General features: G+C 46.7%; 1 protein-coding gene across 1 annotated transcript; it reads left to right on the forward strand.

Annotated features, from left to right (window-relative positions):
* Positions 1-2427: 2427 nt before the first annotated feature.
* ccdc61 (coiled-coil domain containing 61) lies at positions 2428-21053 on the forward strand (the record flags this gene model as incomplete). Its single annotated transcript, XM_080183731.1, has 10 exons — positions 2428-2640; positions 4197-4413; positions 6323-6405; positions 9659-9936; positions 12536-12614; positions 13106-13242; positions 16013-16091; positions 17217-17280; positions 18269-18341; positions 20253-21053. Coding segments are annotated over 10 exons (1318 nt in total), but the record flags the coding sequence as incomplete, so codon positions are not given.
* Between the last annotated feature and the right edge of the window lie 143 nt (positions 21054-21196).

Below are 21196 nucleotides of genomic sequence, written 5' to 3' on the forward strand. Positions count from 1 at the left end.
AAATGACGTGCTTGCTTAGACATAGTTCACAGACCACAGTATCATTAGTGTTAACTGACGCAGTATGAATATTGAGGGTTAGTTCTCAAGGTTGCAGAATATGTTTAGCAGAGTAACACTAACACTTTGTCAGTTGATTTCTAACACTGGTTATGTAGTGAAAAATGACGCGCAGCAGCTGATCTATCTCAAATGTTCGGACCACCAATTCAGCTCTTGTTAAATTTGCCATTTAATTTTTTTCCCACTCTTATACTCACTTCACACTAATCTCACACAGAAGGGCCCTTCCGAAAAGACATGCAGTATCCCAATTTAAATGATTACAATTTAACACCACTACAGCTTTCGGGACTACTTGTCGCGTGAGACTCAATTCAATATATTTAAAGTTAATGTGTGATTGGACCATTCAAAATACTAACCACACTCCAGCGCCTGTTCGGGTACAGTGAGGGGGAATTTAGCGCGGACAATGCACCCTAACCAGTACGTCTTTGGGACTGGGGGAGGAAACTGGAGCACCCGGAGAAAATCATGTACCAACTGAATCAATTAACAAATCAATTCAATATATTTAAAGTTTGTTTTCTTTTACTTTATTTATCAGTGTCCCAAGTAGGCTTGCATTTAACACTGCTACAACCTTTGTCGCAAGTTAGTCTGTTGCTGTCCATGATCTCAAAAGCACTGACAAAAGTGTGACGTTACCATTACCAAGTTAAGGGATACGCAATCTAACTGATTATTTTATTTCATTTCCCATATTTATGGTACAAATCAGCAACAAGACCCATTGTTGGTCTGCGATTGAGCTAGGACATTGTGCTGAGAAAATATAGTCAAATCCCAGGGACTCTGACTTCCAAATTATGATACACTGAGTCTAGTAATTATGGAGCAAAGGAGATGCCGTTCCCATGTGACTGTTTTGCTATTTTACCCGATATCGTAAAATCCCTACCGTGCTAAAGCAGGCCATTCGGCCCATCAAGTCTGCACCGAATCTTCAAAAGAGCATCTTACTCAGGCCTTATCCTCATAACTCTGTGTATTTACTCCGCTAATCCCCCTAACCAACACATTTTGAGACACTAATGGACAAGTTAGCATGACCCAGGTTCGATTCCCAGATTGGGTCACTGGCTGTGTGGAGTCTGCACGTTCTCCCCATGTCTGCGTGGGCTTCCTCCCACAATCCGAACGGCATACTTGTTACATTGGCTGTGCTAAATTCTCCCTCAGTGTACCTCAACAGGTGCCGGAGTATGGAGACTAAAAGATTTTCACAGTAACTTTATTGCAGTGTTAATGTAAGCCTACTTGTGACACTAATAAATAAACTTTAACCTTTCCAGTTGTATCACAGGTAAGGGAATTTCACAGCAACTTCACGTAGTGTTAACTTAAGCCTTACTTGTGACTAATAAATAAATAAACTTTAGCTTGGTACAGCTTCTGCTCTGACCAAGAACTCAAGAAACTACAAAGGGTTGTGAACGTAGTCATGATGTGGATGTGCCGGCGTTGGACTGGGGTAAACACAGTAAAAAGTCTGACAACACCAGGTTTTAGTCCAACCGATTTATTTGATAGTAAACGCACAAGCTTTCGAGGTTTCCCTCTTCGTCAGGTGAATGGAGGTGAATGACGAAGAGGGAAACCTCGAAAGCTTGTGCGTTTACTATCAAATAAATCGGTTGGACTAAAACCTGGTGTTGTCAGACTTTTTATTGTGAACGTAGCCCAGTCCACCACGCAAACCAGCCTCTCATCCATTGATGCTGTCTACACTTCCCGATGCCTTGGAAAAGCAGCCAGCACAACCAAGGACCCAACGCACCTTGGACATGCTCTCTTCCACCTTCTTCTGTTGGGCAGCAACTACAAAATTCTGAGATCATGTACCAACTAAACCAAGAACAGCTTCTTCCCTGTTGCCATCTAACTTTTGAATGATCTTTTTACATATTAAGCCGTAGATCTTTTTCTACACCCTAGCTGTGATTAACACTACATTCTGCACCATCTCATTACCTCCTCCCCTATGTACTTTATGAATGGTATGCTTTGTCTTGCATGCAAGAAACAAATGCTTTGTATCCCTATACATTTAAAGTTTGTTTATTTTATGTTTATTTATTAGTGTCATAAGTAGGCTTACATTAACATTGCAATGAAATTACTGTGAAAATCCCCTAGTCGCCACACTCTGACACCTGTCTGGGTACACTGAGGGAGACTTTAGTGTGGCCGGTGCACCTAACCAGCATGGGGGACAACTGGAGCACCTGGAGGAAACCCACACAGACATGGGGAGAATGTGTAAACTCCGCACAGCCAGTGACCCAAGTCAGGAATCACCTGACAATAAATCAAATTAAACCCTTGTCGGTTAGAAATCTAACTCAGCCTCCACGGGGTTAGAGAATTCCAAAGATTGAACTGTTTGAAGCAGCCTCTCATCCTTCTCACTGGTGTCTGCAGGATACACTACCCACTGCCGCTTCCCTACGCTGGAAAGCCAGATCCAGTCGCTCTCCAGAAAGTAATCCGAGGACTGAAGGAGGAACTGTCCGCGGTGAGATCGAAACAGGGCAAGGATTACCGTGATACAGAGCTTAGGCGGCTGAGAACAGAGTGAGTCTTGTTTTCCCAACCCCCTAACCCCACAACCGCTTTTTGTCTTCATCCTTTGCATCCCACACCAGCCACCTCCCAAATTTCATTTCATAGAGTCAGACTGGGCTGAAAGGCCCTTCGGCCCATTGAGCCTGCGCCAACAATATTTAACACTAAAGTTATCTAATCCCATTTTCCAGCACTTGTTCTTGAATGTTACAAGTGCTTATCCAAATACATTTTGAAAGGTTCTAAGGTTTCCGGCCTCCACTACCTTTCCAGGCAACACTTTTTTAAACGGGATTCTGACTTAAAGGCTTTCAGTTATAATCCCATGGATGGTAGCTTCACTCCATTGACTCGTCAGCCAAGCCCATATACCAAATGTTGTCACCACCCTGAATGGAAAGGGTTTTTCTCAAATCCCCTCTGAATCTCCTGCCCCTCACCCTAAAACTAAGCCCCTTTGTGATTGACCCCCCCCCCCCAACCCAGGGGAACAGCTACTCCCTGTTCACCCTGTCCGTATCCCTTCATTGGCTGATACACCTCAATCATGTCCACCTCCTCAGCCTTCTCTGCTTCAGAGAAATTAATCCAAGCCTGTCCAGTCTCTCCTTACAGCTCAAACACTGCATCCCAGGCAATGTCCTGGTGAATCTCCTCTGTGCCACCTCTAGTGCTACCACATCCTTCCTGTAGCGAGGTGACCAGAACTGCACGCAGTACTCCAGCTGTGGCCTAACTGACATTCTGTACAGTCCAACATTAACGCCTTGCTCTTACACTCAATACCACGACTGATTTCATCTCATCCCATCCCTGCCCACCTCTCAGCACTGGCACAATATAATTCCACTAGAAGGCATACAGACTCTCCACTTCTTGAGTGGTTTTGTGACAGCACATAGCCAGGGTTAACTAGGGCTCACATCTGTTGTCCATACTTGGAAGTTGCAACACATTGCACAGCCAGCCTGTGTTGGCATTTACTGGATGAACACCACCACCGCGCCCCCCCCCCCCCCCCCCGCCCACCTCTCCTTTAACATTTTGTGCTTTCATCCTCTTGCCAACAATATTATTAAATATGTTGACCTATATTTGGCCTCAATGCCCAACCCTAACAACTTATCGTGTGTAAAGAAAGAAATTATCTTAGAATCATAGAATCCCTACAGTGTAGAAGAGGCCATTCGGCCCATGTCAAGCTCGTAATGTGGCTCATTTATATTCTGTAGAAGCAATGTACATTCATTCACACGAGCCTTGGTTTCTGCAAGCAAAAGGAACATGTTCAAGCGATGCACCTTGATTTTTGAATCACTGGGGAACTTGGGGAACCCCTAGAACCCCGTTCCTTTTTCACGGGAACGCCTCAGTCCATCAGAATCAATTTGCCAGCCAATCCGCTCCCTTTTCTCCCGTAGTTTAAATTGTTGTGATTGTTTGAAATCTGCCACTCTAGCACTGGTCCTGATGAGTGTGAGGTGGAAAGCTTCGACGACACATCTCTCTTTTCAGGAACGTGCGTGTGCAATCATTCGTCTGCTTGCCCTCCCTCCCTCTTCCAGGTTTGAGAAGTTGCTGCAGGAGAAACAGGAACTGGAGATCATGATCCTGAAGCTCCAGGAGCAGATGAAACTGACCAGCACGGCCTCCGTCTCCAAGGAGGTGAAGATTCTGAAGAAGGTGATCCAAAGCCTGGAGGAGGAACTTATGAAGGAGAAATCAAAAAATCAGAGGGCAGCAAACAAACGGAACCAAGATTACCGGCAGGTCTTGGACGAGGTGAGATTTCCAATGATTGAGCTGGGGCAGCAGCACTTGTGTTGATTAGGGTGATGCAGTGGTTAGCACTGCTGCCTCATAGCGCCAGGGACCCGGCTTCGATTCCCGGCCTTGGGTCCTTGTCTGTGTGGAGTCTGCACGTTCTCCGCGTGTTTGTGTGGGTTTCCTCTGGATGCTCCTGTTTTCTCCACAGTCCAAAAGAGGTGCTGGTTAGGTATATTGGCCATGCTAAATTGTCCCTTAGTGTACCTGAACAGGTGCCGGAGTGTGGCAACTAAGGGATTTTCACAATAACTTCATTGCAGTATTAATGTAAATCTACTTGTGAACAAAAAAAGTACAGCACAGGAACAGGCCCTTCTGCATTCCAAACCCGTGCCAATCCTAATGCCCTAACTAAAATTAAAACAGAACCTTCTGCCCTTACTCGGTCTGTATCCATCTATCTCCTCCCTATTCCTGTACCCATCCAGATGCCTCTTAAATGTTGCTAGTGTGCCTGCTTCCACCACCTCCCCTGGCAACGTGTTCCAGGCACCCACCACTCTCTGTGTGAAAAACCTCCCCACGCATCTCCCTTAAACTTACCCCCTCTCACCTTCAACCTGTGCCCCTTGTAATTGACACTTCCACCTGGAAAAACCCTCTGTCTATGCCTAATAAATAAACTTAAACTTAAAACCTATTGCAGAGTCTGGTCTCTGGTAAACATTCATTGGAAATAAGCAATCTGGCAGAAACTAGAGATTGAGATTTTCCACCCGATAAACTCCACTCAGTGGAAGTGAGGAATCTTGCCCTGGAACCGAAACACTCTCAGCCCCCGCACCCCACCCTATAAGGTCACTTACATAAAACACCGGTTCAGTCTCAACTGGAGTATTGTGTCCCAGTTTCAGCATCACACCTTATGACGGATGTGAAGGTCTCAGAGAGAGTGTAGGAAAGATTCCTGAGATTGATACCAAGGATGGGGAATGTCAGTTAGGTAGATTGAAGAGAAGAATCATAGAATCTCTACAGTGCAGAAGAGGCCATTCAGCCTATCAAGTCTGTACCGACTCGCTGACAGAGTATCTTACCCAGGGCCATATCCCTGTAACTATAATTTACCATGACTAATTCATCTAACCGTAACATCTTAGCTCACTAAGGGACAATTTAGCATGGCTAATCCCTCTAACCTGCAGAACTTGGGACACTAAGGCCCAATTTAGCACAGCCAATCCACTTAACCTGCACATCTTTGGACTGTGTGGAGCATAGAACATTACAGCACAGAAACAGGCCTTTTGGCCCTTCATGGCTGTGCCGAACCATTTTTCTGCCTAGTCCCACTGACCTGCACCTGGACCATATCCCTCCACACCCCTCTCATCCATGTACCTGTCCAAGATTTTCTTAAATGATAAAAGTGAGCACGCATTTACCACTTCCTCAGGCAGCTCATTCCACACTCCCACCACTCTCTGTGTGAAGAACCCGGCCCCCCCATCCAGAGGAAACCCATGCAGATGTGGGAGAATGTGCAGACTCTGCACAGACAGAGACCCAAGCTGGGAATCGAATGCAGGTCCCTGGCGTTATGAGGCTGCAATGCTAACCACTGCAACCTCACATAAGGACAGATTTCAACAATTTGCACTAGATTACTTTATGAAGAGACCATGAAAGTACTCAAACCTGCAATCTTCAGATCGCATCACTAGAAACACCGAGGTCAGATGTCTTATCCATTAGGCCATGCGGTCAACACAAGGGTTACTGACCCTTCTGCCAAAGTCTCTCCTTCCTTTTCTTTATTAAACCCCTTCCTGATTTTGAACATCTCTATCGAATTTCCTTCTCTGCTCGGTATTTCCACATAACTGATCTATGGTTTAACCCCCCACTGGCTTTTGTTCCTCAGCTGGAAGAGGTAAAAGCTTCTGAGCGGAAACTCAAGGTGCGAATGAAGAACCTGAACATGGAGCTGAGTTTATACAAAAGAGGGTGAGTTGGCAACAGAATATTCAGATTATCCCCGCCCGCTGATCCCTGTGTCTGCGCTGGAGTTAGCTGATCTCTGTCACAGTGATGATCCTCTAAACCCCTCGATAAGGGAAGGGAGAATACTACCCAGTGACCCTGTTGGCCATTGGGTGAGGGTTAGACTCTTCCTGACTGTAATGCTGCCACGAAACGCAGTTTGTCGTGGTCATTGCCCAAGCCTGTTCATGTGGACAGCACGGTGGCAGAGTGCTTAGCATTGCTACCTCACAGCACCAAGGACCCAGTTCAGTTCTGGCCTCGGGTCACTGTCTGTGTAGAGTTTGCATGTTCTCCCTGTGTCTGCGTGGGTTTCCTCCGGGTGCTCCCGTTTCCCCTCTCAGTCCAAAGATGTGTGGGTTAGGTGGATTGGCCGTGCTAAATTGTCTCTTTGTGTCCATAAATGTGCAAGTTAGGGGGATTATTGGAATAAATGTGTGGGGTTTCAGGGATAGGGCAGAGAGGACTTGGGTAAAATACTCTGTCAGAGAGTGGTCTCCAGATGACCACCTCCTGCACTGCAGGGATGCTATGATTTTTAAATTGTATTTGCAGCTAGGATATGGGGGTCGCTGGCTAGGCCAGCATTTGTTGCCCATCTCTAATTGCCCCTTAAGAAGCTGGTGGTGATCCACTGCAGTCCCTGTGGTGTAGGTACACCCACAGTGCTGTTGGAGAGAGAGTTCCAGGATTCTGACCCAGCGATAGTGAAGGAACGGCCGATATATTTCCAAGTCAGGATGGCGAGTGGCTTGGAGGGGAACTTGCAGGTGGCGGTGTTCCCATGTACCTGCTGCCCTTGTCCTTCTGGATGGTAGAGGTTGTAGGTTTGAAAGTTGCTGCCTAAGGAGTCTTGGTGAGTTGCTGTGTGTGAACTAGATATTGCACTTCCAGCATTAGAAAGTGACTGAGCAAAGGACAAAGAAAATTACAGCACAGGAACAGGCCCTTCATCCCTCCAAGCCAGCACCGATCATGCTGCCCATCTGAACTAAAACCCCGTACCCTTCCGGGGACCACATCCCTCTGTTCCCTCCTATTCATGTATTTGTCCATTTGCCCCTTAAAAATCACTATCATATCTATTTCCAGTACCTCCCCCGGCAGCAAGTTCCAGGCTCCCGGCACCCACTGTGTTTAAAAAAAAACTTGCTTCATGCATCTCCTTTAAACTTTGCCCCTCGCACCTTAAACCTCTGCTCACTAGTAATTGACTCTTCCACCCTAGGAAAAAGCTTCTGACTATCCACTATGTCCATGCCCCTCACAATCTTATAGACTTCTATCTTTACTGTTCAAAGATTTATCTATCCTTGCCTTAAAAACATTCAATGAGGTAGTCTCAACTGCTTCACTGGACAGGGAATTCCACAGATTCGTAACCCTTTGTGTGAAGAAGTTCCTCCTCAACTCAGTCCTAAATCTGCTCCCCCTTATTTTGAGGCTCTGTGCGCAACCTCTGTCGTTCCAGTGAGAACAAACCAAGTTCCTCCAACCTCTCCTCATATCTAATATGTAAGAACATAAGAACTAGGACCAGGACTAGGCCATTTGGCCCCTTGAGCCTGCTCTGCCATTCAATAAGATCATGGTTGATCTTTTTGTGGACTCAGCTCCATTTACCTGCCCACTCACCATAACCCTTAATTCCTTTACTGTTCAAAAATGTATCTATCCTTGCCTTAAAAACATTCAATGAGGTAGCCTCAACTGCTTCACTGGGCAAAGAATTCCACAGATTCACAACCCTTTGTGTGAAGAAATTCCTCCTCAGCTCAGTCCTAAATCTGCTCCCCTTTATTTTGAGGCTATGCCCCCTAGTTCTAGTTTTACCCGCCAATGGAAACAACTTCCCTGCTTCTATCTTATCTATTCCCTTCATAATCTTATATGTTTATTATAAGATCTCCCCTCATTCTTCTGAATCCCAATGAGTATAGGTCCAGTCTACTCATAAGCCAACCCTCTCAACTCTGATATCAACCTAGAGAATCTCCTCTGCACCTCCTCCAGTGCCAGTATATCCTTTCTCAAGTAAGGAGACCAAAACTGTACACAGTTCTCCAGGTGTGGCCTCACCAGCATCTTATACAGCTGTAACATGTTTTTAAACTCCATCCCTCTAGCAATGAAGGACAAAATTACATTTGCTACCTTAATTACCTGCTGCAGCTGCAAACCAATTCCTTGTGATTCCTGCACAAGGACACCCAGGTCCCTCTGCACAGCAGCATACTGCAATTTTTTGCCATTTAAATAATAGTCCATTTTGCTGTTATTCCTACCAAAATGACCTCATATTTACCAATATTGTACTCCATCTGTCAGACCCTCGCCCACTCACTTAGACCATCTATATATCCCTTTGCAGACTTGCAGCATATTCTGCACACTTTGCTCTGCTACTCATCTTAGTGTCATCTGTGAATTTTGACACACTACACTTGGTCCCCAACTCCAAATCATCGATGTAAATCGTAAACAATTGCAGTTCCAACACTGATCCCTGAGGCACACCACTAGTCACTGATTGCCAACCAGAAAAACACCCATTTGCTCCCACTCTTTGCTTTCCGTTAGCTAACCAACCCTCTACCCATGCTAATACATTACCTGTAACCCCGTGCACTTTTATCTTATGTAGCAGCCTTTGGATGCGGCACCTTGTCAAATGCCTTCTGGAAATCCAGATACACCACATCCACAGGTTCCCCATTGCCCACTGCACGTGTAATGTTCTCAAAGAATTCCACCAAACATGACCTTCCCTTTGTGAACCCATGCTGCAACCTACCAACGGGACAATTTGTATCCCGACGTCAGCTGTCTAATACCCTCCAGACCAGGCAACATCCTGGTAAATCATTTCTGTACCCTCTCCAGAGCCTCCACATCCTTCTGGTAGTGTGGCGACCAGAATTGAACACTATATTCCAAGTTTGACTGCTTGGACCATTTAGTCATTGAAGCCAAAAGAGGACTAATTCAGCCATGTCAGTTTGTCTTGTTAAGCACAATTCCACTCCATCTCTTACCTGCAACTTCCACTGTGTTGTTCTACATGTGAATGTTTCTTTAAAGCACCTCAGGATGTTTTATTAGATTCTGATGTTCCCACTGTTCACAGCCGCACACTTTAACAATATCCTGCCCCCTTTTTTTTTAACCCCAGTGCCCCACATTTTACCCATCTGATGCCCTGCTTTTTAATTTTCAGTCGCCTCACTCCAGTGGGACCCTCTCCGCAGAGCCGATCGGGTTTAAGCCTCAGCTCCGGCCGGCGTCCTCAGACCAGGGCAGGCTCGGACAGCAGAGTTCATGTGGACTCGCGGGAAAGGAGCAAACAGTGGTCGGGGTCCCGGGAGAGGGAAAGGTCCACGTCCAGAGAGCGAAGCGGCCGGTGGTCGTCATTCCGGGAGAGGGAGCGCTCGTCTTCCCGGGAGAGCCAGCAGGCAAATCGCTGCCGCGTCCCCAGACTCTCCCCCTCTCCAACAGGTACAGTACATCCCGCAGGTGGGGGGGGGAATAATGCTTGCGCGTCTAGTGAGACTCATGAAATTGTGGTGGCACAATGGTTAGCGCTGCTGCCTCACAGCGCCAGGGATACAGGTTTAATTCCAGCCACAGGTCACTGTCTGTGTGGAACAAAGAACATTTCAGCATGGGAATAGGCACTTCTGCCCTCCAAGCCTGTGCCGATCATGATCTGCCTAAATTAAAACCGTATGCACTTATGGGTATCCTTCCATTCCCGTCCTACTCATGTATTCGTCTCGATGCCCCTTAAATGCCGCGATCATACCTGCTCCCACCAGGCAGCGCGTTCCAGACATTCACCACTCTCTGTAACAAAAAAAACTCGCCTTGCACATCTCCTCTAAACTTTTTCCCACGCACCTTAAACCCATGTCCCCTAGTACTTGACTTTTCTACCTAGGAAAAAGCTTCTGACCATCCACTCTGTCCATGCCACTCATAACCTTGTAAACCTCCCAACAGGTCACCCCTCAACCTCCGAACAAACCGAGTTTATCCAACCTCTTCTCATGGCTCATACCCTCCATATCAGGCTCTGATAATCCCCTTCACTGGAGTCTGTACGTTCTCCCCATGTCTGCATGGGTTTCCTCCAGGTGGTCCGATTTCCTCCCACGCTTCAAAGATGTGCAGGTTAGGTGGATTGCCATGCTAAATTGCCCCTTAGTATGCACAGATGTGTAGGTTAGGAGGATTGGCCGTGCTAAACTGACCCTTAAGAAACATAGAAACCCCACAGTACAGAAAGAGGCCCTTCGTCCCATCGTGTCTGCACCGACAACCCCACCCAGGCCTACCTACCACCACCTCCTTCCCCGCCCCCCCCCCCCCCCACTGCCCCCCGCCGCCCCCCGCCATAAGGATAGAGGCTGGTTGGGATTATGCTGGTGCAGACCCAATGGGCCAAATGGCCTCCTCCTGCACTGTAGGGATTCTATGCAGCATAGCAGGAGGCCATTCTGCCCATTGCCTGTGCTTGCTCTTGCAAATAGCAATCCCATTCATCACACTCACTTGCTAGATCCCCATGCCACTCTTATTCTTTATCCTTCCAGTATTTACCCAGCTCCTTTTTCAATGTTAATATTGCATCTGTTCCCACCACCTGTCAGGCTGTGCATTCCAAACCCTAGCCCCTCTTCTTCAAATAAAAAAGAGACATTTGCGCTGGTTCTGATTTGCTGCCAGTCACTTTAAACCTCGTTATTGACCCTTCAGTCCTTGTAAACCACTTCCCTTGACTTAGTGACATTTGACATTGTGAGCCTATCAGATCTGCTGCTCAGGGGAAAGCCCCAGCTTCTCCAGTCTGTCAACATAACAGTAACGCTTGCATCCGTTCACAGTCCTTTTAGTTGAGGGTTGTGTTAACAGCCTGCATATTCCCACTCCCTTTGGTGAAAGTGAGCACTTAAGATAAGAGCGCTATTGTTTTAAAGTTAAGGTTTATTTATTAGCCACAAGTCGGCTTACATTAACACTGCAATGAAGTTACTGTGAAAATCCCCTAGTCGCCACGCTCTGGCACCTGTTCGGGTACACTGAGGGAGAATTTAGCATGGCCGACGCACCTAGTCTTTCGGACTGTGAGAGGAAACTGAAGCACCTGGAGGAAACCCACACAGATACGGGGAGAATGTGCAAACTCCACACGGATAGTGACCTGGGTTTGATTCCCGGCTTGGGTCACTGTCTGTGTGGAGTTGGCACGTTCTCCCCGTGTCTGCGTGAGTTTTCTCTGGGTGCTCCGGTTTCCTCCCACATTCCAAAAGACTTGCTGGTTAGGGTGCATTGATCTGAAGAGACACCAGACGTAGCAATTGGAGAATTCCACAGTAACTTCATTGCAGTGTTAATGTGGCCTTATTTGTGACTGATAAATAAACAAACTTAACTATAAACCCTGGGACACTAAGGGGCCAATCGACCTAACCTGCATATCTTCGGAGGAAGCCGGAGCACCTGGGGGAAACCCACGCAGACATGGGGAGAACATGCACACAGACAGTGACTCAAGCTGGGAATCGAACCCAGGACCCTGCCACGATGAGGCCAGAGTGCTAACTACTGTGCCGACTGTCTCGCTCGGCCATTTCAGAGGGCAGTTAAAAGTCAACCGCATTGCTGTGGCTCTGGAGACACACGTTAGTCAGACCGGGTAAGGACGGCAGATTTCCTTCCCTGAAAGACATTGGTGAGTCAGATGGGTTTTTACAACAATTAACAATGGTTTCACAGTCATGATCAAACTTCTAAGTTCTAGACTTTTATTGAATTTAGGTTTCACCATATGCCTGGCAGAATTTGAACCCAGGTCCCCAGATCTTGCCCTGGGTCTCTGGATTACTAGTGCTATGACGTTATCACGATGCCATTGCCTGTCCCTGCGGTATTATTATGTATTATTAGAATGGAGGGGGAGAGGGAGCACTGTGATAACTAATTGACCAAAAGGTCATAAAGTTTGAGAAGCCTTGCATTAAGATGCTCAGTGTTGTGTTTCAGGGGCAGGCTGTAGTCAAACTGTTCTCACTCTCTCGAGCTTTGTTCTCCTCAGGAACCCGACAACCCCGATTTGACCCCACTGCGTACATCCACAGCAAGGAACGGAAGCAGAAGGAGACGGAGCAGAGGAAGTAAGTGATTTCCCTTTTCAATAAATGAGCAAAAATCCTGATTCATTTAGTGACGAGGACTGAGGAGCGATTTCGCCAAAAAAATTACAAGTGCTGAACAAATGTGCAAGTGTGAGAGAATCGGTGGGGGGCGGGGGGTGCGAGCTCTCAGTGGCAATTGTACGGCACTTAAGTTTAAAAAAAAGGATGTGATTCTCGCCAGTAGGGCGGGGTGGGGGGGGACTGTGGGGGGGCAGAGCCTATTCTTGCCAGTGAAACAGGTTGCTTAACTCTGGAGGGGACCATTGCGCAGGTATGCTGATCTCCCAGTGCACTGTGTATACTGGGAGATCTGTCCACCACCCCATGGACATCTGGCCCCACCACCAATTGCTTCCCCCCCCCCAGACTTGAAGCCAGAATACTGAGCAATAGCTGAGGCCTATGCAATATTTTTAAGATCATGGTCATGTCTCTATCTTTCCCCCTCTCTCTCTCTCTCACACGTATAGTCTGAGGAAGATCTACAGAAGCATGAGCTCCCTGACCAAAGAGGAACGAGGAAGATCGAAATCCAGAAACTGCTCCCGGGAAGGCAGTGCTGGGAAGTTGCAAGCATGCAGCCGAAATCGGGGACGGAGCTCGTCAGGTTTCTGATTTGATTTGTTATTCTCTCAATGTATTAGTGTACAGTGAAAAGTATTGTTTCTTGCGCATTATACAGACAAAGCATACCGTTCATCGAGAAGGAAAGGAAACTGTAAGGTTACAGTCATAGCTAGGGTGTGAGAAAGATCAACGTAATGCGAGGTAGGTCCATTCAAAAGTCTGACGGCAGCAGGGAAGAAGCTGTTCTTGAGTCGGTCGGTATGTGACCTTTTGTATCTTTTTCCCGACAGAAGAAGGTGGAAGAGAGAGTGTCCAGGGTGGATCCTGCAGAGTAGATGATCACACTTGGGGATGAGCCTGCGATCTGAGCGCTGGGATATTTTCCTATTTAACCAAATTTGGGAGGGCTGAACTGATCAGAATTTGTTAAAATTCCATTAGATTTTGCAGCTTTCATGCAGAGTGGGGAATGTTAATGTTGTGTTAATTATATTGTTAAAATATGTGGATGAAGGATTTTTTTTTAAGTACGTAGAGCACTTATAAAGAGAGACCGCTGGGACATTGGTTGGTAGGAAAGCAGCTGTGTGTATTCAGATTCTGTGATAAGTCTATTATCGAGAAGTTTTCATTCATGGGACATGGAGGTCGCTGGCTAGGCCACTATTTATTGCCCATCCCTAGTTGCCCCTTGAGAAGGTGGTGGTGAGCTGCCTTCTTGAATTGTTGCAGTCCATGTGTTGTGGGTTGACCCACAATGCCATTAGGGAGGGAGTTCCAGGATTTTGACCCAGCAACTGAGAAGGAACGGGGATATATTTCAAGTCAGGATGAAGAGTAGCTTGGGGGGGACTTGCAGGTGGTGGTGTCCCCGTGTATTTGCTGCCTTTGTCCTTCTAGATAGAAGTGGTCCTGGGTTTGAAAGGTGCTGTCTAAGGATCTTTGGTGAATTGCTGCAGTGCATCTTGTAGATGGTAGACACTGCTGCTACTGAGCGTCAGTCTGGAGGGAGTGAATGTTTGTAGATGGGGTGTCAAATTGAGACTAGTTTCATACTTCACCAACTAAGAGTAATTCTTGTGGTTAACAGGGAAGACTGAGAAGTCTTTCCCCACTCCTAACTTTGATCTGACAGAGCTTTTATATCTCTTAAAAATATCAATGACAGTGCAGCAAAAGAAACACATTATAAGATCAACTATGGGGTGGCACGGTGATTAGCACTGCTGCCTCACAGCGTTAGGGACCCGGGTTCGATTCCCGGCTTGGGGCACTGTCTGTATGGAGTTTGCACATTCTTCCCATGTCTGCGTTGGTTTCCTCCAGGTGCTCCAGTTTCCTCTCACAGTCCAAGGTTTTTTTCTTAAGTTTATTTATTAGTGTCACAAGTAGGCTTATATTAACGCTGCAATGAAGTCTGAAAGACATGCTGGTTAGGGTGCATTATCCATGCTCAGTGTACCCGAACAGGCGCTGGAGTGTGGTGACTAGGGGATTTTCACAGTAACTTCATTGCCGTGTTAATGTAAGCCGTACTTGTGACACCAATGAACAAACTTTAAACAATGGAGATGGGTGACAGTTCTGGTTGGGTTCGTAGGGATTTGTTGAATGATGAGAGGTACAGGTAGATATTAAAAGTTACACAGGGATGCTGTCCTGGCGAGCCTTGTGGTACAGCCTGCCCTATCAACGCAAATATGCATAAATTATTCTGACAAACCGATGATTGGTCTGTCACAGTTGTTGCTGACCTTAAAGCGTGTAGAACAGGATGCAGTGTAGCATCACTGAAGAAAGGTTAGAGAATCAAATTCCTCGAGCTCTAGAGCAAACTATGAAAGAGAGATGCTCGACAGATGGAGGTAAAATATTGAGTGAACAGTGAGAAAAATCAACCCAGAATATTGCTTCCAAACACAAAGGAGGGAGCAGCAACCTGCAGATCCTGTACTTAGGATAGGGAGAGGGATGTTTATAAGAACATAAGAACATAAGAAATAGGAGCAGGAGTAGGCCATCTGGCCCTTCGAGCCTGCCCCGCCATTCAATAAGATCATGGCTGATCTGTCGTGGCTCAGTTCCACTTTCCCGCCCTCTCCCTCTGGATATCCATGGAAGTGGATAGTTTTGAGGTCTACAGGGAAATATATAGGGCGGCACTGTGCTAATGTTAATGTCGCAGTGGCAGTGTTAATGTAAGCCTAGCATGGTGGTTAGCACAGCTGCCTCACAGCACCAGTGGGCCGGGTTCAGTTCTGGCCTCGGGTGGGTGACTGTGGAGTTTGCACATTCTCCTCATGTCTGCATGGGTTTCCTCTGGGTGCTCTGGGTTCCACCCACACTCCAAAGATATGTCAGTTAGGTGAAATGGCCACGTTAAATTGTCCCTTAGTATCCAAAGATGTGTAGGTTGGGTGGCTTGGCCATGCTAAATTGTCCCTTGGTCCCAAAATGTGCAGGTTAGGTGGATTAATGGTTTAAAAAAAAGTGGGGTTATGGGGATCAGTCTGGGTGGGATGATCTGTCAGAGAGTCTATACAGACTCGATGGGCTGATGGCCTCCTGCACGTAGGGATTCTATTCTATGACTTGTGAAGGGGGCAGTAGGTTAGGGTGGGATGCAGATTCGAGCTTACCATTAGATCAGTCGTGATCTTATTAAATGGCAGAGCAGACTCGAGGGGCTGAATGGCCTCCTCTGGCTACTTGCTGTTAAGGGAGTTCTTCCTGCAGCCTTTGTCAGGTTAAGGGTTGGATTCTCCCATGTCCGTCATTCTGCCGCTCATCTTGTTTCGTCTCTTCCACAGCGGAGTTTCACCGGAGCAGATTCTCATCCGCAAGCTCGGTCAGTGATTTGGAGGACAGCAGAGGACGTAGTGAATCCAGGTAGATATTGTACACACACTGGGCAGTGTTCCCACTGCCTGTGGTCAGTGGATTGTGTTTGATATTGTCTGATGCGAGACTTCTAAATTCATCTAAAGTTGCTTCCAGTGGCAGCGACCACCATAACAGAAATAGGAACAGGAGTGGACCATTCAGCTTCTCTATATAAGAATAAACTCTTTCCTCTCGTTGAAGATTCTGGAATCAGGGGCCTTAATCTAAAAAAATTAAGACCCAGACTCTTGAAAGTGATGTTAGAAAACATTTCTACATGCAGAGCGTGGGAGAAGTTTGGAACACACTTCCTCAAACTTCATTGCAGTGTTAATGTAAGCCTAGCACAGTGGGTTAACTCTGCTGCCTCACATACCAGGGACCTGAGTTTGATTCCCACCGTTGGGTCACTGTCTGTGTGGAGTTTGCACGTTCTCCGCATGTCTGCGTGGGTTTCCTCCAGATGCTCCAGTTTCCTTCCACAGTCCAAAGATGTTAGGTTGCTGTGATAAATTTCCCATCAGGGAACTAACAAGGTAAATATGTGGGGTTACAGGGATATGGTTTGGGTGGGATTGTTGTTGGTGCAAGCTCGATGGGCCAAATGGCCTCCCTGTGCACTGTTTGGATTCTATGGTTCTAAGGCTCGATGGGTCGAATGGACTCCTACTGCACTGTCTGGATTCTGTGATTCAATGGCTCGATGGCCGAATGGCCTACTTTGCCGAAGGAGGCCATTCTGCATCTAAGAAATGGTGAGAGTCGTAGAGGATATGACAAATTTCCTTAGCCTCCTGAGAAAGTAGAGGCATTGGTAAGCTTTCTTAACTATAGCATCGCTGTGGAGGGACCAAGACAGATTGGTGCTCTGGACACCTAGAAACTTGTGTGTATGATTCTAGGTGGCCTGTCCTAAGTTCTCGGTTTGTGCAGTTAGCTGCCTTGTCCAGATTCATTTGACTGCTGGGTACACTTCAAGATGCACAATGTGCAGACCCGAAAGGTTCTTCATCACTGAGTCTTGTGGAGGGTTTGTAGATAACTTCAGTGCGTGAGTTGTGATGAGTTTAAAATAAACATTCTTTTTTTAAACCCACCATCTCCTTCCTTCCTTCCGCCTTCCCGCAGCAGATTGCAGACAAGCAGAAAACCCAAGCGGCCATTGGGATTGGCTTCCTGGAGCAGTCCGAACTTGGTGAGTAGGTCCCTGATCCACAGAAAGCCGAATCCCCACCAGTCACATTCCTGATCCGTCTGATTTTAGTTCAAGCCTCTGACCTCACTGTTAATTTGGCGCCTTCCGCGATCTCAGGACATCCCAACGCACTTCACAACCTCTTGGGTTCCTTTGAGATACGTTTGTGATTTTAATGTGAGAATCGGGGTCCATTTTGTGCCCTGTATCTAAAGAAGGATGTGCCGGCCTTGGTGAGGGTACCAGAGGAGGTTCGTGAGAATCATCCAGGGAATGAAAAGTTTGTCGTATGAGGAGCATTTGAGGACTCCTGAGTCTCTACTCGATGGAGTTTAGAAGGATGAGGGGGGATCTTATAGAGACATATAAGATAATGAAGGGGCTAGATAGGATAGAGGTAGAGAGATTCTTTCCACTTAGAAAGGAAACCAGAACTAGAGGGCACAGCCTCAAAATAAGGGGGGGGAGGTGCGGTCAGTTTAGAACAGAATTGAGGAGGAACTCTCTCAGAGAGTGGTGAATCTCTGGAATTCTCTGCCCATTGAAGTGGTGGAGGCTACCTCGTTGAATATGTTTAAGTCACGGGTAGATAGATTTCTGATCAATAAGAGAATTAAGGGTTATGGGGAGAAAACGGGAAAGTGGAACTGATCCACTTCAGATCAGCCATGATCTATTGAATGTTGGGGCAGGCTCGAAGGGCTAGATGGCCTACTCCTGCTCCTATTTCTTATGTTCTTATGTTGATTTCCCCATCTCTAAACTCGATAGGGTGTGGAATGAATGGGATCACCGGCCTTAAGGGGTAGTAGATTTGGGAGTTACACTCGAAGGGGAACTGCTGAAAGGAATGAACTTGCTGACCACTTTGAAAGGGCAGGGAAATGGGTCTGCGAGAATAGTTCTAGAAACAGGAAGATGGGCCGAATGGGCCTTCTGTGCTGTGTGATCCTATGAAATCTGAGCCTCCTCTCTCTCTCCCTCCCAGCCTCAGAGGAAGCCAAAACAGAAGAAGCGTTTAGCCAGCACCCCGACTAAACAAAGCAAAGCGTCTGACAAAGGTGAGCACACAGCACTGTGTTGTAGAGTTAGATAGTTCCTTCACTAAACAGCAGCAGTATTTATAGAGCACTTTTGACGTCATTAAACATTCTGAAGGTGCTTCACAGGAGCATTATAAGCCGAAGTCGATTGATTTAGGGCGGCACGGTATCACAGTGGTTAGCACTGCTGCTTCACAGCTCCGGGAACCTGGGTTCAATTCGGGTCGCTATCTGTGTGGAGTTTGCACACTCTCCTCGTGTCTGCATGGGTTTCCTCGGCTACTCCGGTTTCTCCCACAGTCCAAAGATGTGCGGGTTAGGTTAATTGGCTATGCTTAAATTGCCCCTTAGTGTCCTGAGATGTGTAGGTTAGAGGGATTATTGGGTAAAATATGTAGGGATATGGGGGTAAGGCCTGGGTGGGATTGTGGTCGGTGCAGACTCTATGGGATGAATGGCCTCTTTCTGTACTGTAGGATTTTTATGAAAAGTATTGTTTCTTGCGCGCTATATAGACAAAACATACCATTCATAGAGAAGGAAAGACAGTGCAGAATATAGTGTTACAGTCATAGCTAGGGTGTAGAGAAAGATCAACCTAGTGTGAGGTAGATCCATTCAAAAGTCTGACAGCAGCAGGGAAGAAGCTGTTCCTGAGTTGGTTGGTACATGACCTCAGACTTTTGTATCTTTTTCCCGCTGGAAGAAGCTGGAAGAGAGAATGTCCGGGGTGGGTGGGGTCCTTGATTATGCTGGCTGCTTTGCCGAGGCAGCAGGAAGTGTAGACGGAGTCAGTGGATGGGAGGCTGGTTTGTGTGATGGACTACTGTCCAAAGTTGTGTGAGTTATGTGGCTTGGCTATGCTAAATACGCCCTTTTATGGGGATAGGCCAGGGGTGTGTCCTGGGTAAGATGCTCTTGTCTGTCTAAACCTGATGGGCTGAATGGCCTCTTTCTGCACTGTAGAGATTGTGTGTTTCTATGGATGAAGGATTTGTCTCACCCCAACTGCTGGGTGTGAGATACTGTGACAATAAGAGATGTATTTTTATCATGTTTCTTGTGAGGGTATGTTTTAAAATTCAGCTCTGTTTTACATGGTGCCAATCTGTCTGGGCACCAGGCAGTTCACATGCTGAGAATGCAGGCTAATGATTGATTTTAGCTCGGGATGTGTTTGTGTTAATCCGAATTAATACATTTTCGTTTGGGTTTTCCCCTGGGGTTTCAGAGGAGGGTTTTGAATAGGTTGATTGACAGAGACAGTCATGTACTTAAGAGGAGAAGCTTAGCTTACAGGGAAAAGCACAGTTTCTACCTGGTTTTGAAAGAACCAGGAGGTCTCTTTCTCTCTCTGTCTGGAGGCTACTGTTTGGAGCTGTCAAAAGACATGTGTCTCCCTGTATTTGTGTGTGTGTCTCTCTCTCTCTCTCTCTCGGGGGTTTTAACAAGTAAAAACATGTAAGCCTGGATGTTTTGTAGCTAATTTTGAAGAGGGGTTTTAAATCTGTAAGAGGAATATTGCTTGGATTGGAACTTGGGGATAGGTTAGCAGTTAAGAACTGCACCTTGTCAAGTATTAAGCTAATATGTTAACGGTTAAACTGTAACGTTAAATAAAGTTTGTTTTGATTAAAAACTTTCTAATAATCTGTCAATAGAATCACACCTGAAGTGTAATTTTATATCCTCACAATGCCAAAATAGCAAATAGTTGGGGTCTAGTCTAACTTCACAATATACCTTGGGATTTCTGATCTCGTACCCGAACAATACCTCTCAGAGGGAGCAAGGGGTTGTTGTCAGCTGTGCAGATCTGGTGCAGAGCGAGAGAGGAGAGAAGGTATTCGTGTGTTTGGTACAATTCTGATAGCAAATTGGATTTCCAGATTATCTAAATGCGTGACAAACTTTCTTCCCTGTCTCCAGAAAATTACTTGGACTCGTGCGACCTTTCCGAAATCGATGCCAGACTCAACGCGTTGCAGGAATACATGGAGAAGCTTGGTGCCCGGACCGAGTGAGCTGGGCAGAAAACCCTTCACTCGGGGAGGGGAGGAGGTACGACTGCAAGGGCATAGACACGCAGCCTGCCCTCAGCGATCCGTCTGGCCCAGGTCCAAATCAGCAAAGGCCTATGCAGACGAAATGAGACTTCCTCCTCTTGGACTGGAGGGAAGAACTTTGCTTCTTTATTTGTTTACTGTAAATAGGAATTTTTTTTTAAATTGGTTTAAAATTGGTGGACATTTTAGGTCCTGCTTCGCCTTCACGTGGCTGTTACACTATTAGACAAACCAAGGGTGCGTACAGTTACTGACTGACTCGATCTGAACACAGGCACAGATTGTCGGGAGCAGGCGTGGGTGGAGTGTGATCCATATCTAGGTAGTTGGGAGAGCAGAGCCCATGGCTGGTGAAAACCGCTTCCAAGTCCTTTTTGTATTAATACAGGCTGTGATTCTTCCCCATGGGCTGTGTTCTACACAATATCACAAGAGCTAAAATGATTGAGTGCTTGATTCCCTGGGGTCCCACATCACATGAGCACAGGCATTCAAACCTTTCAGGGAAGAAGGCGCACAAACTGTCCACTCAATGAAATGTTGCAGAAGAAAAGGATCATTCAGCCCCTTGCTGCTATCCCACCGCAGTGGCACAATGATTTGCACTGCTGCCTCAGAGCATCAGGGACCCGGGTTCAATTCCGGCCTCGTGTGACAGTCTGTGCAGAGTTTGCACGTTCTCTCCATGTCTGCATGGTTTTCCTCTGGATGCTCCTCCCACAATCCAAAAGATGTGTTGGTTAGGTTGTTTAGCCATGCTAAACTATCCCCTTAGTGTACCCAAACAGGTGCCAGAGTGTGGCGACT

Source organism: Carcharhinus amblyrhynchos, unplaced genomic scaffold (assembly GCF_965287045.1).
Source record: "Carcharhinus amblyrhynchos unplaced genomic scaffold, sCarAmb.v2.hapA scaffold_396, whole genome shotgun sequence".
NCBI classification, from domain to species: Eukaryota; Metazoa; Chordata; class Chondrichthyes; order Carcharhiniformes; family Carcharhinidae; genus Carcharhinus; species Carcharhinus amblyrhynchos.